At 27.2% G+C, this 13523-nt stretch overlaps 1 protein-coding gene across 2 annotated transcripts; it reads right to left on the bottom strand.

The window, feature by feature from the left end:
• Positions 1–948: 948 nt before the first annotated feature.
• On the bottom strand, positions 949–4326 carry CSPIN5 (auxin efflux carrier component 2-like). Of its 2 annotated transcripts, NM_001280744.1 has the most exon segments (9): positions 974–1185; positions 1188–1203; positions 1206–1259; positions 1501–1577; positions 1687–1844; positions 1938–2023; positions 2341–2638; positions 2717–3121; positions 3299–4206. In NM_001280744.1, coding segments are annotated over 9 exon segments (1944 nt in total). In that variant the 5' UTR covers positions 4146–4206; the 3' UTR covers positions 974–1182.
• Positions 4327–13523: the final 9197 nt, after the last annotated feature.

Genomic DNA, 13523 nt, shown 5'->3' with positions numbered 1-13523 from the left:
TATAATGTAATGAAATTTTCTCTTTTAATGGTTTTGTTCTATGGAGTGTAAATATTTTGTCAATTTTTTTATTTTTTGAAAAAACTCTATAAAAAATGTCATTATCTCTAATAAATAAATACGAAAATTTCAAAAATAACAAATTTTACAAAAGTATTTAAAACATATAACAAATTCTATTAAGAATAGTAATTGATATGCTATAGTGATAAAAAAAAACTATTATCGAGTCCAAAATTTTGCTCTAACTTATAAATATTTTAATTATATTTTGCTATTTTTTTAAAAATACCCTTAAATAAAAAAAAAACATTTTATGTATATATTTATATATATATATATATATATATATTTAGCAATTTTACCATTTTTAGAAATCCTAATTTTTCAATCACAATTGAAGAGAGATTTGTACACAAGTAATTAACGATTTAGAACTATACCTCTCCACTTTTATGAACATGAGCTTGGATCTATGTATAGTCCTATAAAGTTTGAAAAATAAAACAAAATGTGACAAGATTCTACAATGATTTGTTCTAATCTAATTTGTATACAATAAGAAAAGAATACATTAATATGCTATTAGACAAAAACCCAAAATTTAAAAATGTATATTTATTACTTCAAAAAGATTTTTAAAAATTAAAAAAGAAGAAGCTGTGATTGCAATGAAATCTCATATCAAAGCCATCAATTTAATATGGATATTAATTTGATTATTAATTGCTTCATTTGGAGGGTTGTGTTCAGAAAAGGCACATGCATTTCTTCAATAACATCCAACACACAACTTTGCAAAATTACACATATATATACATATACACATCAAATCAATTTCATATCCTCTCCCATCTAATTAATTCCTCTTTAACAAATATCAAATTCATTAATTAATTGCATCTCTTGTTTTATTTGTTATTGAGATTTAATTAGGGAACAAAAAAAGAATTCAAAATTGCAACTTTTGGGAATTAATTTCCAAAACAATACATATAAATGTAATATATTTGTGAGGGTATTAACCCATTGGACACATAAATAATTAATCATCCTTTAGAGAAGACTATATACTTAGCCCAATGAGCTCCTTCCCCCCTTTGATTAAATAATTAAATTAAACTAAGTCTAACCCTAATCCTAAACCTCTCAATAATATGCTCATAAATTAATCTTAATTTGTCAAACAAACTTATAGTCCCAAAAGCACATAATATAGTATTGTAATTGGTAAGGCAATCAACATTCCAAATATAACCCTGCACACGAGAAAGAAAAAAAAAGTACCATTAGCCATAATCAAAAGTAATATGAATACTAAACATAAATACGATAAGACATGTATTCAAATTCAATAAATCCATGCATTTATAAGTTGAGAACATGTTTGATTTATTATTACTCTCATTCTATACCCACGTGTTAAATATACGTAAGTCAAATTAGAGTATTAGTAGTGCTCGTTATAATGATATATAAGAAATAAGAAATTAAACTTACGCCGTGCTGAGTATATCTGCGTGAACATTGTACTCTTTGGCAAATACGAAAGGAACAATCCCTTGAGGAAGTGCAGCCTAGAATGTAACGAAGAAGAAAAGAATATGAATATTATCATAATGTTTAATGAAGAATCATAATCTTGATTATGTAATTAGTGATGGCTAATTAAAATTAAGGATTCACCTGAACAATTGCAACATGAAGAAGAACTCCACGAAGACCAACAGCAATGGAAGTAGCAGCCATGACAGCAGGGCCTGTTAAGAACCTTACTGCCATTGAAAATGTTGCAACTGATTTTCCACAAGCTATGATTTTTGGTTGTAAAGCCATGAACAAACCTGCCAATAGGGTTGATTTGATTCGTCAAATCATAATGGAACTAGCTCTAGTTGAAGAAAATGAAAATGACATGGAAGAACAAGATGAAATACCAAGACTAAACATAGCCATTCCCAAACCAGCATCTGATAGAATTGAGATGGATCCTTTGATGATGGTAGGCATTTCAATGTGCCATCTGTAATCATGCATTAGATAAAAAACAATGCAGTTAGTCTAGATATCAGTTTGTTTCCGATAAGTAGAATGAACTAAAACATTTTAGTCAAGCTACGAATTCATTATTTATGTTTCCAACTATTATAACCTACAATCAACTATAAAATTACTATTTCAATACTCTCTCTTTGTTGCGGTGTTCACTAAATTTTAGAAGTTAATACTTTCGGTGTTTACTATTTTCCTAAGCATGGGCCATCAAAATTAAAATACTTTCTACCAATCTTTGGTGTATATATATGTGTTTTTTTTTTTCGAGATAGAGTGGGAGAGTACTTGTAAGAAACGAGAGACCACGCAAGGCCGAAAAGACTAGAATATGTATTTGGATTTCTAATGAGCTTTCTCCACACCATGATGAGAATGAGGCGAGTCATGACACTTGCAGGAGGCATATGTTGCTTATTGTTCCTATTTTGTTCAAAATCTTCGTCTTCCATGTTCTTCTTTTGAAAACCACTATATGGAGATCCATTATTGTTCCCTCTAAACCTTTTCTTTGATCCTTCCTCCATTGATTCTTCATCTCTATTCTTCCTTCCTGGACTCATATTTTGTATCACTTCTTGCAACCCTGCATTCCCACGATTTACCGATAAATATTACGTTATGTTAAGCAATGTGCACGTAAGTTTGAGGTTCAGTCTCTGACCTTTTGCAGCAATAGCTTCTTGTTGAGCTTTGGAAGCATCGAGTGCAGCAAAGTCGGCGGCGGTAGCGGTTCTATTTACGGCGTGCTTGAGGTTTCCTTCTGAGACAGGAGAGGCACTTGAGCTCCAAACAAACATGTGAAGCTCCTTGTTATTGTTGTTAGCGGTGGAATTTGCACCTCCATGGCTGCTGTTGGTGTTGTTGTTATGATCTTTCTTCTTCATTTGGCCTCCACTTGAAGAAGCTGAAAACATGGGGTTTGGTGGTGGGTAAGATGGCATTGATCCTCCATTGAAAAGCTCTCCACTCATGCTCCTCCCTCCTCTTTTCTTCTTCAACATCTCCTCGTCGAAGTTTGACGTTCTTGGCGTTACTCCTTTTGATGATTGCAAGGAGTAGACGTCGCCTACATTGAGTCAACTCAAAAGCTTAAACAAAATTTGAACTATTTTCTTATCATGATATGAAGTTGGGAGAAACTAGAGCAGATCCAAAAAGAAAATTATCATATAAAACAAAAAGAAAAGGACATTAGAAGGATCCAAAATTAACAACTTACTATACTGATTTAACTTATGAATACCTTGAAAACTATTGGTGTATCCATGTTTAGGACTAGCAGCTTTACTAGCAAACATGGCATAAAAATCCGTCTGGTTGAAGCTAGAAGCTCTAGGTGTCGGCTCTCTCGAAGACTGAACGGAATAAATCTCAACTCCGGTGAGATTCGAAGCTCTAGGAGTCATGGAAGTCAACGAGTTCAAACCATGAGACTTAAAAGAAGAAACCATAGAAGAAGCTGCAGATCTTCTAACAACAACATGAAGCTTTCCATCATCACCAATCTCAGCATCCGCTTGCAATTGCTCTCTCCCATTCAACGAAACCACATCGGAATCGACACGAAAAGACGTAATCGATCCAGCTGTCTCCGGGAACTGCTCTGTTATCAAAAGCTTAGCTCCTCTGTATTCGAACATGAAGAGCATTAAAGTGTACCAAATAATGCTTTGTAAAACCACAATTTGGACCATAAGATTGCCAGAGAAATCTCCATACATGGCTTTAAGAAGAGGGATTCCCATAACGAGAGTATTGGGGAGAGTTGAAAGGGAAAACAGAGTGATCATCCATTCAAGAGTTCCCTGTTTTGAGAAGGTCTGCCATAGAAACAGAGCAAAGAGGATGACAACCTTTTGGAGGGAATCAGCGGCGATGAATTGGTAGTTCATGGCGTAAGGATCGTTGGAGGAGATGAAATGGAAAGAGAGTAATGGAACGGCAAAGACAGCAACAAAACGATTGATGCCGGAGCATTGATCGGGAGTGAAGATTTTCCACCATTTAACAGAGCCATAAGCTAATATCATTGCAACGTATAGTGGAACAATTGCTGAGAATACATCGTATATGTCTTTTCCGGTGATCATTTCTTTGTTAGATTTACAAAGAAACGTAAAGAAGAAGAAGAAGAGGAAAAAGAAGAAAGAAGAAAGAAGGAGAAATGGATTGTTTGGTTTTATTAATATTTTCCCTCAATGTTTGGGTCACATGAGGAAGATGGAAGAGAGAAGAGAAAGATGTGGATGATTCTCTATCCTTTATATACTCAAAACTCCTACCCTCTAATCGGCTTAACTTGATGCCAATGACATAACCTTCCATTTTGAAGGTAATATCATACATAGCTTAATTAACGTTTATATATCGAACTCTCTTGTACTAAAAAATATATATATACTTAAGATTCTATAAAAGAAAAAACATCCATCATTCTTTAAATTTTAAGTAAGATAATCATCAACAAGTTTTTTAAAACAACAAAAAGTTCCCCGGAAAGTCTGTAACTTGGTAGTAGACTACGGTGGAACTTGAGCCATTTAATTTGAACTTCTACCTCTACCAATTTTATTGTTCTCTTTTACTTTAATATTATGCACAAAAGTGATTTCATTTTTATGCCTATCTGCTTGGGGTTTTGGACATTATAAGTCAATTTCATGCACATGCATATCCTTTCATTTCATTTAAGATTTAGCACATGTATGCTTGGTTCTAAGAGTTTTACAACGTTTACATCTACGTATTTTTAAAAATTAATAATTATTATTCCTATAAACTTCTTATTATTAATTTTTTTATAAATATTTTTTTTGAAAGTGGTCATAGATTTACTATTAAAGATTTTACACATTTCTTATTAGTTAAATTTTCTTTTATACGTCATGAATGAGAAGACCGTTGAAGAAATGGAGAAGAGAGAAAGTAGGTCAACACATAAACCAAGGTAAACAATTAATGCGAGAGATTTTTAAATTAAATGAGAGAAAGATATTGTCAATGTGACAGTATTTCCGTACTTGAGATTTGTTTTAGTTTCCATTACATTTTATCGACTTTCTTTCTTCAAAGTTGTCTTCACGTAATTTCTAGATTTTAACTTCGTTGTAAACTCAATAGATTGAAAAGCAATTAATTTGTTTATTGTGTATTGCTTGCCATCCGTTTTTTATGAGATGTCTTATAAAATATGTGATTTGATTTTTAGATATGGAATATATTCTGTCTTACACTTTAGTTCTCAAATGGTTAGGTATTTATATTCATACTAATATTATAATATAACCTTTTTCTTTTAGAAAATATATTATATAGACCTTTTTTGTCTATATGTCAATCAAAGTTTAATATACATATATCTACCCACGTTAAACTTTAATGTATACTTTTCATACGTAACACACAAAACTCGTTCATTGATATCAAGGAATGTGAAGAAGAAGAAAAGAGGGAGATGAACGGTTTGTTTTTGTATATTTCTTTGTTCTTTGTGTATCTACTTAACAACGAATTTACTATAAGTTCAGTGTCTCCAACTATATGCTTTTTATTCCTTATTTTTTTTTCATATTATTTTTATGGTATTATGAAGTCTTCGTCAACAAAATTTCAAGATCCGGAACTAGCTACGAATTATCTAGAGCCTTGGAAGTACACTAATCCCCTGTTTCGAATTTGTATTTACGAAAATTCTCTTGAAACGACCTTTAATTTTTCACTCATGCATGAATGACTATATTACTAAAAGCTTACTGATCTACCCCATGACTTGATGGACAGTTTTGTATAGTTGCACATGTATATTAGAAATGGAAACAAACAATATAATAATGTATCAATTTTGTATTAGGGACATATATACAAAATTTGAAATCCATATCGAAATGTGAACAAAATGAGAGAAATTATTGGGTCAACAAATCACAATAAAAAAAAGCAATATATATCAGTATACATACAGGACTAGCTCGTAATTAGAGTTTTTTTGACGTCGCGGTTACCACCCAGTAAGTTTTTGACAACAAATGAGAGAAAAGATAATCCAATCAAAAGGTTAATCGAAGGTACAGAGTGAGTGGAAGTGAATGGTAAATGGTAACTAAAGAAGGGATATGAACAAAGCAATGGCAGGGCGCAGTTGTTAAGTTGGTTGTTTTGTTTAGAGATCCAATGAGAAAATTAGAGAGAAAAGGGGTACATGGATGCGTTAAGAAAGGACATGTTCATATATATATATATTGTGTATGTGTGTGTGTTAAAATAATAAGAGAAGGGTCAGAGATTGTCGTTGAAAGAGAGATATGTATTTGTTTTAAAGGAAACAACATAGTCGGCGCCACAGTAGGGGAGTTTTATTCAAACCCCATGCACATGCACCACTTAAACACACCCTTTATTTAATTTACACCCAAATTATTCTCTACCTTATTCTAATAACAATAGTTTTCGTATTAATCAAATTTCTTACGCGTACAATAATGAAAAACGAGAAAATGTGAATAGTAAAAGAAATCAAAGCAAATATTCATGTAATTTACTAATATTGTGTTAACTATAAGGAGAATATAAGATAATATAAGTTATTATTCACACGTCAATAAATTTAGAAAGTCTGTATACGGCAACATAACACTTCTCTAACGATAATTTGTAAATAACAGATATTGTGTTTGATTATTTACAGTATTAGGTAACAAAATTGAATGGCCAAACGTTCATCAAATGCTATTTTATTATATTTTTTTCATCAAAGGTTATTTTAATATATTAGAAAGTTGAAATGTAATTTTGATCAAATATTTCAAAAAAAAAAAATTATTTACAAAATAGTATCCAAGTTTTTTTTCCAGTTGTAAATAAATTTACTTTTTTCTATCTATAAAAATTTCTCTTGATTTTATTTTGTTTTAGTTTATAAATTTTAAAAGAAGTTTTTAGTTTATTAGGTTTGTATAATTAAATAGATATTTAAAAATATAATAATTTATATTATGCTATAGACTATTATCTTAAATACGATAAAAATTTACTATATTTGTAAAATATTTGATTTATTTCGTTATACTTCGAGAAATACTTCTAAAATTTATTGAAAAGATTGATATTAAAATTAGGCGTTTGAATATACATGCTCAAAATAGAATAAAGGAAAATCAGATTTCAATATGTATATATATTAAAAAAATGTTTGGTGAAACTTGAGCCATTTAATTTGAACTTCTATCTCTATCAATTTTATTATTTTTTTCTTTTAGTTTAATATTTTGAAGGAAAAACAAAATCTGCAAAAATATATGCTTATCTTCTAGGAGTTTACAAGTTTAAATCTTCCACATTACACATCATATAATATTTTTAAAAACATTTAATAATAATTTATATCAACTTACTATTATTTTTTACTTTTTTATTTTCTTCTTCAGAGTGTTCATTTAAATTTATTATTACAAGAACCCATGAAAATATATAGATGTGTTTAAGTAGATTTCATTACATTTTCTCCTAATTTTTTTTCAAATTCTATCATTCACTTTCAACCATCAAATTCATATATATATATATATTATATATATCAAAAAAAGCTTCTCGATTGAACTATAATCTAACTTCTATATTCTTGTTTAGTTTGAAAATCAATTAAATTTTTATGTATTACTTGCCATCAATATTTTAAGAGATGTATATCCTATAATCAGAGATGTGAGATGTGGAATATATTCTTTGTCTTCATTTTAGTTCTCAGAGGGTAGCATTCATATTCATATTCATATTATAATCTATCATCGAACTTTTTTATATTATAATACACATTTCTGTCTATATATATATAGTTTTTAGATTATTTACCTATACCTTAGTAATTAAAAATCAAGAAACAAATTCGTTCTTTATTATGTTTTCAAAGAAAAAAAAAACATTTTTCTATTGATACAAGATTCTTTGAAATATTGAATCTACCTTAAGGTCTATAAAAATAATTAGGAAGAAAAATAGGGATTTTTTATATAAAAAAAAAAACTCAAGTCAGATTTAAATTTATTAAATTAAATTCAGCCGTAATTAAAATCATGGAAAATATAATTTAAGTTTTAAAATAATGCTAAATATTTTAATTACTCGATAAAATTTTAAAAATGATTTATTTCACACTTTCACGCTATTTAAATTATTTTTAGTAATTAAAAAATATTTTTTCGGATGAATTTTAAAATTGAAAAAATGCTTTTAATATTTTAGAATAGTTAGTAATAACAACAGTAAAGCAAGATTTTGGTTCATTATTTTATTTATTGAAAAGAGGGTTCCATTATTTCTTGGATACTAAATTGTATAATAGATTTTAATTAAAAAGAAACATATATATAATAGATTTGAGTATTTTGTAGGTAGGAACACTTTGTTAGTTAAAATTCATCACATACCTTTTATTCATAAAAATATTTGTAGGTATATATATATATATATATATATATATATATATATATTTGTGTATAGAAGATAAACACACCATTAATTAATTTTAAAATCCTGTATATTCACCTATTATGTTTTTTAAAATTATTAGGGGGAAAAAGAGAAATTTGTAGAAATATGATTTATATTTAACGTCAAAGATATCTATTTATATCTATTTGTTATTTTTTTCTAAATGAATACAGGCGAAGAGGGCTACGCCCAAGGTTTTGGGCCTTAAAGAATCTGGGCCCATAAATTTAATGAAGTCCAAAGGCCCGTTATATAAAAACTGAAACATATGGTTTAGCATTACAATAACTTTGTGTGTTCGAGTAGAACCAAAATAACTTATACTATTCAATCCGAGTTAGGTTGGTTTGAGGTTATATTTCTACCCGAATTTTTAATATTATTGAAAATATATATTATGGTTTATAGATATTATAATTTATACATATTGTTGTGATGTTTGTGATTAGATTGGTTTGATTTTGATATTTAAGATTTGTGTTTGATGAAATTTTAGTTATTAATTGTTGGATACACAAGCTATATGTAATGGAAATAAGGATCAATTTTACTTTATTTGTATCTAGTCTTTTAGAAATTAACATGCATTACTGCCTTAATTAAAATTATGAAATTAGGGTTAATGAAATTTATATATTTGAAGCTTCTGAGCTCGAAGTCTTTATACGAACCCAATTTGGACCACCACTAGTGTTGATTCGTTATTCTTCGAACTTATAATTGGGTTGAGAGACCTAATAAATGAGGATTTGAGAAAGTGGGATAACAATTAGAGATAGGACTTAGGGTTGTGTCGGGTTGTGAGTCAGGACAGTAAAAATACTTTTTGTTTAACAAATTATTTTCAAAGTAAAATTACTTTAAAAAGTCCAAATGTTTTTTTTCAAGAGGAAAAACAACCCTTTAAATAGGTTAAAAAAAACATGGAATTATTGTATATGCAAACTGACCAGAGTCCAACGACTAACATTTCATTAACTCTTATTCAGTTTTGTGTTATTACTATGAACTTTCACTTGGTCCATTAACTTTAGTTAAAGGGTAAAATGGTTATTTCACAATGTAACTTTTGACCTTTTACCATTTTTGTCTGTTTTAACTAATTTCGACCTCTTAAATTGAATTAACATTCATTTTTCCAAAATTTTAAATCACATATATATATAAATTCCAACACTTATATTTGTTGTAAACAAATTTAAATCCTTTGAATTTGTAAAAAATATACTTAAAAAAAAATTAATAATATAACACCCATTTAAATTGGGTTGGGTTAGATTGAAAATCCTATTTGATTAATTTGAATTGTCAATTTGACCAATTTTAGAAAATTTTCCTAACCCAATCCAACCTAACTTTCGTGTTTTGAAAATAATATTTCTATCTAGATTTATATTATCAATAACTAGTTCGTACAGATAGTTTATTATTGATTTTTAAAATTATTTTGCTATGAAATTTAAAAATATTTTTACATAGAACTATTTGAAAATTATTAAAAAAATTTGCCTTGCATATTTCTAGGAGAGAATTAAAAACCAAAAATTTAAAAGAAACTACACGTATTTTTCTAATAAAATTATTTAAAATCTGAAAATGTGGGTAAAAACTATTAATAAAACAAATAATTTAGATGTAAAACAAGTGCACGTAGGATTGATTTTCAAAAAAAAAAAAAATCAAATAATTATAAAACGAAGATCCTTAAATAATTACCAAATCAAACCGAATAAATATAGAAATTAAAAAATTCACCCTCTCAACACACACATATATATAAGAGATTGACTTATAATTTAAATAGCAGAAATAGAATTAAGATGAAACAACAAAATAAGTACTTTTTGTTGGAAGTACAAGAACTAGACAACCTTCTCTCACATAGAGAATTAGAAGAACCAATGGAAACCAAAAGAGAGGGTAACAAAACAACATTCTCAACACACTCGTACATAGATCAAGTCGCTCTAGCAAGACGATAGACCACACCAATTGGAAGAGTGCAAACACCAACCGAACCAAAATCATAAATTAACTAAAGACCATAAACAAAATATGTACTTAATTAGATAGGGATTAATTAGAGAAATGTTTTGATAAGAAATATTATACCAACTAATATGTGTTAAAAACATAGCACATTCTTTGAACTGGGATCATAACAACGTTACGTTGAAAAAATTGGAAATTAAAAGTCAAAATTATTCCAAAAGAAGAAAAAAAAATTGTCAAAATATTTGAATAATTTTCAATAGAATCATTTGTTGATAAACATAGAAATAAAAAAATTTAGACTTTTAATAGAATCAAAAATTTGGAATTTTCCTTTTCCATAAAGTAATTAAATTAAAATTTCTTTTTTCTTCTATTTAAACATATGATTATTCGATAATTGACTTTTAACAACATCAAATATGCTTTAAGGATTTAAACTAAGAACGTTCTTAAGTATTAATGGAGAATATAATTTTTTTTATAGCATACTTTGATATTGATATTAGCACTATATATTATTCTTTTTATTTTTTAAACTTAGGATTTTTTTTTTTAATTCTATATCATTTTCTTCCTTAATAATTCATATGGATTAGATTCTGTTTGTAATAGGAAATATATTTTGTTTCCACCCAATATTGTCTAAGTATATATTCATGTCATTCTTGGAAAAGAAAAACTATAAAAAGTTACTTTTTTTTATTACTCTAAATTTGGAATAATAATGAATTTATATAATCTTAATAGATTTAAAAGGTGTAGATATGAAGTAAATTTTTTTAATTGTTATAAATAATTATTTAGAGAAATAATTTAAAACGGATTTTTTTCTAAAATTATTTTGATAGTTTAAAAGTAATAAAAAAATCACTTCATACATTATTTTAAATGATACACATTCTTAAAATATTGTTTTAAATTGATTTAAGAGACTTTGAGGGCTATTTAAATTGTAAGGGACTATAGAAAACTACATGTTTAACTCACGAGCCCTAAAACACTTCCAAGTTCCATTATTATTCAATCTCTCTCACAGCTAATTAAGACAGTGTATTATTATTACTATTTTTTATGATTATTATTATGGTTAAGTTGAAATTAATGTGAGGAAAAAAGAATAAGTTGACTTTTGGAAATGAAATATAGATTAGGAAAACCTAATTAGATGACAATATTGTCAACTAAGACTTTAATATTTTAAAACCTAATTCAGACCTAAAGATATGGATGGACAGCAAAAAATGTTGATGATCATCAAAATAATTAATAATAATTCTTAATTTGATTTTATATTTGAAGAAAAACAAATGTGGAAAAGTTAGAAATATCTGGTCTAGGGTTTTGTTTTGTTTTGTGTCAACGCTTTGAGTTGCTCCATCCCATCCCATCCCATCACATGTGTGCTTTTAAAAACTTTATTCTAAAATTTTAACATATGGTTTTAATTCATTCACTTGTCAACAAAAAATGGAGTAGGTCAACAGTTTCACCTAATCGGCCGCCCCCTCTCTCTCTTCCCTTTCTTTTTACCTCAATTCAACTTTACATTTAATCACCTTCTTTTTTATGGTCTACTCTCCTTCCAGTATTTTAAATAATTGTTATTGGTGATGACGATATGCTTTTATAAATTTAAATGCAATCAGTTTTTGTTCCATGTAACAATAATAATAAGTGAAAATTTTCGTTTATAATCTTCAACTTTCAAATTATTTACATTAATTTAAAATTTAAACTTTCATAATTAGTGTATCCAATTTAAATACTAGACTAATAATTATATCAATTTAGACCTTGAACTTGTATAGATGTATTAATTTAATTAAACTCATGTTATGTTTTTCTTTAACACTTATAAAATTTCAGGGTTTAAATTGATACACGAATAAAAGGTAAGCTTCTTTATATTGATACAACTATTAAATTTTGAATATAAATTGATATAACTTCAAAAGTTCCGAGTCGAAAGTGATACAACTCTAAAATTAAAATGTAAAAATTTAATAAAATAAATAAATTATTACTGTAGAGAACAGTTTCTTATAAATAACAAAATAATATTATTATTATTAACAATAATATGTTATCATAAAATATATTTAGCATTTTTAAAATAAAATACATCTAAGTGTATGAAAACCTAAATCTCTTACCTTTCTACATTGAACATAAAATATAAAATGAATGTGTTTCCAAAAAGGGTTTAAAATTTATAGATTTACCATCAACTTAAAAAAAAAAAATCTTTCTTTCATTCTTTTAATTTTTTTATATTTATGAATGTCCGGGTTCTATGTACAAGTGTCAAATAAACACGTATAAAATTAATAGAGATGTATATTATTTTCTTATAATTTTTTTGAAAGAAAACTAAATTCTTTAAATTTGAATTATTACTTCAATATAGTTTTTTCCCATCAGTACCATGGATGAAAAAATAACTTAATAGGTTTAGTAAATAAATGTTAGATAATTTGTTGGTATGATGTGAGAAATGGTCAAATAAACTATTGAACAAATTATATGAATGTTTGGTCAATAGCGTTCATAATATAAAAATTAAATCAAAGTTATACCCATGATATAGAAAACTATATTATTAAATTTTTAATTGAAATTATTAAATTGGTGAATTTTGTTTGTTTATCTTTTTCTTCAAAAGGATAGTAATAGATGTGAAAAAAAACATAATGTTTTAATTTAATTTTCTATATTTAAAAGCATCTAATTAGAATAAAATTGAAAATCGAAAAACTTTAAATTTAATAATAAATGAATAGGAAATCAAACCTAAAAACTCTATCAATTCCTCTTAAATGTATTAAATTTATATCTTCATAATCAATTTGACCAAACACACAATTGGTAATTTACACACATAGTATAGTATTTGTTAACTTCCTATGTAGTTATTTATTGAGATAATTAACAATAAAACCACTTGGTTTATTAATAAATTTAATTAATTAAGCAACTTTTGATTCTAA

Source organism: Cucumis sativus, chromosome 1, assembly GCF_000004075.3.
Source record: "Cucumis sativus cultivar 9930 chromosome 1, Cucumber_9930_V3, whole genome shotgun sequence".
In the NCBI taxonomy this organism is placed as follows: domain Eukaryota; kingdom Viridiplantae; phylum Streptophyta; class Magnoliopsida; order Cucurbitales; family Cucurbitaceae; genus Cucumis; species Cucumis sativus.
Note: the sequence above shows the minus strand (reverse complement) of the source record. Positions and strands in the feature narration are given on the sequence as shown.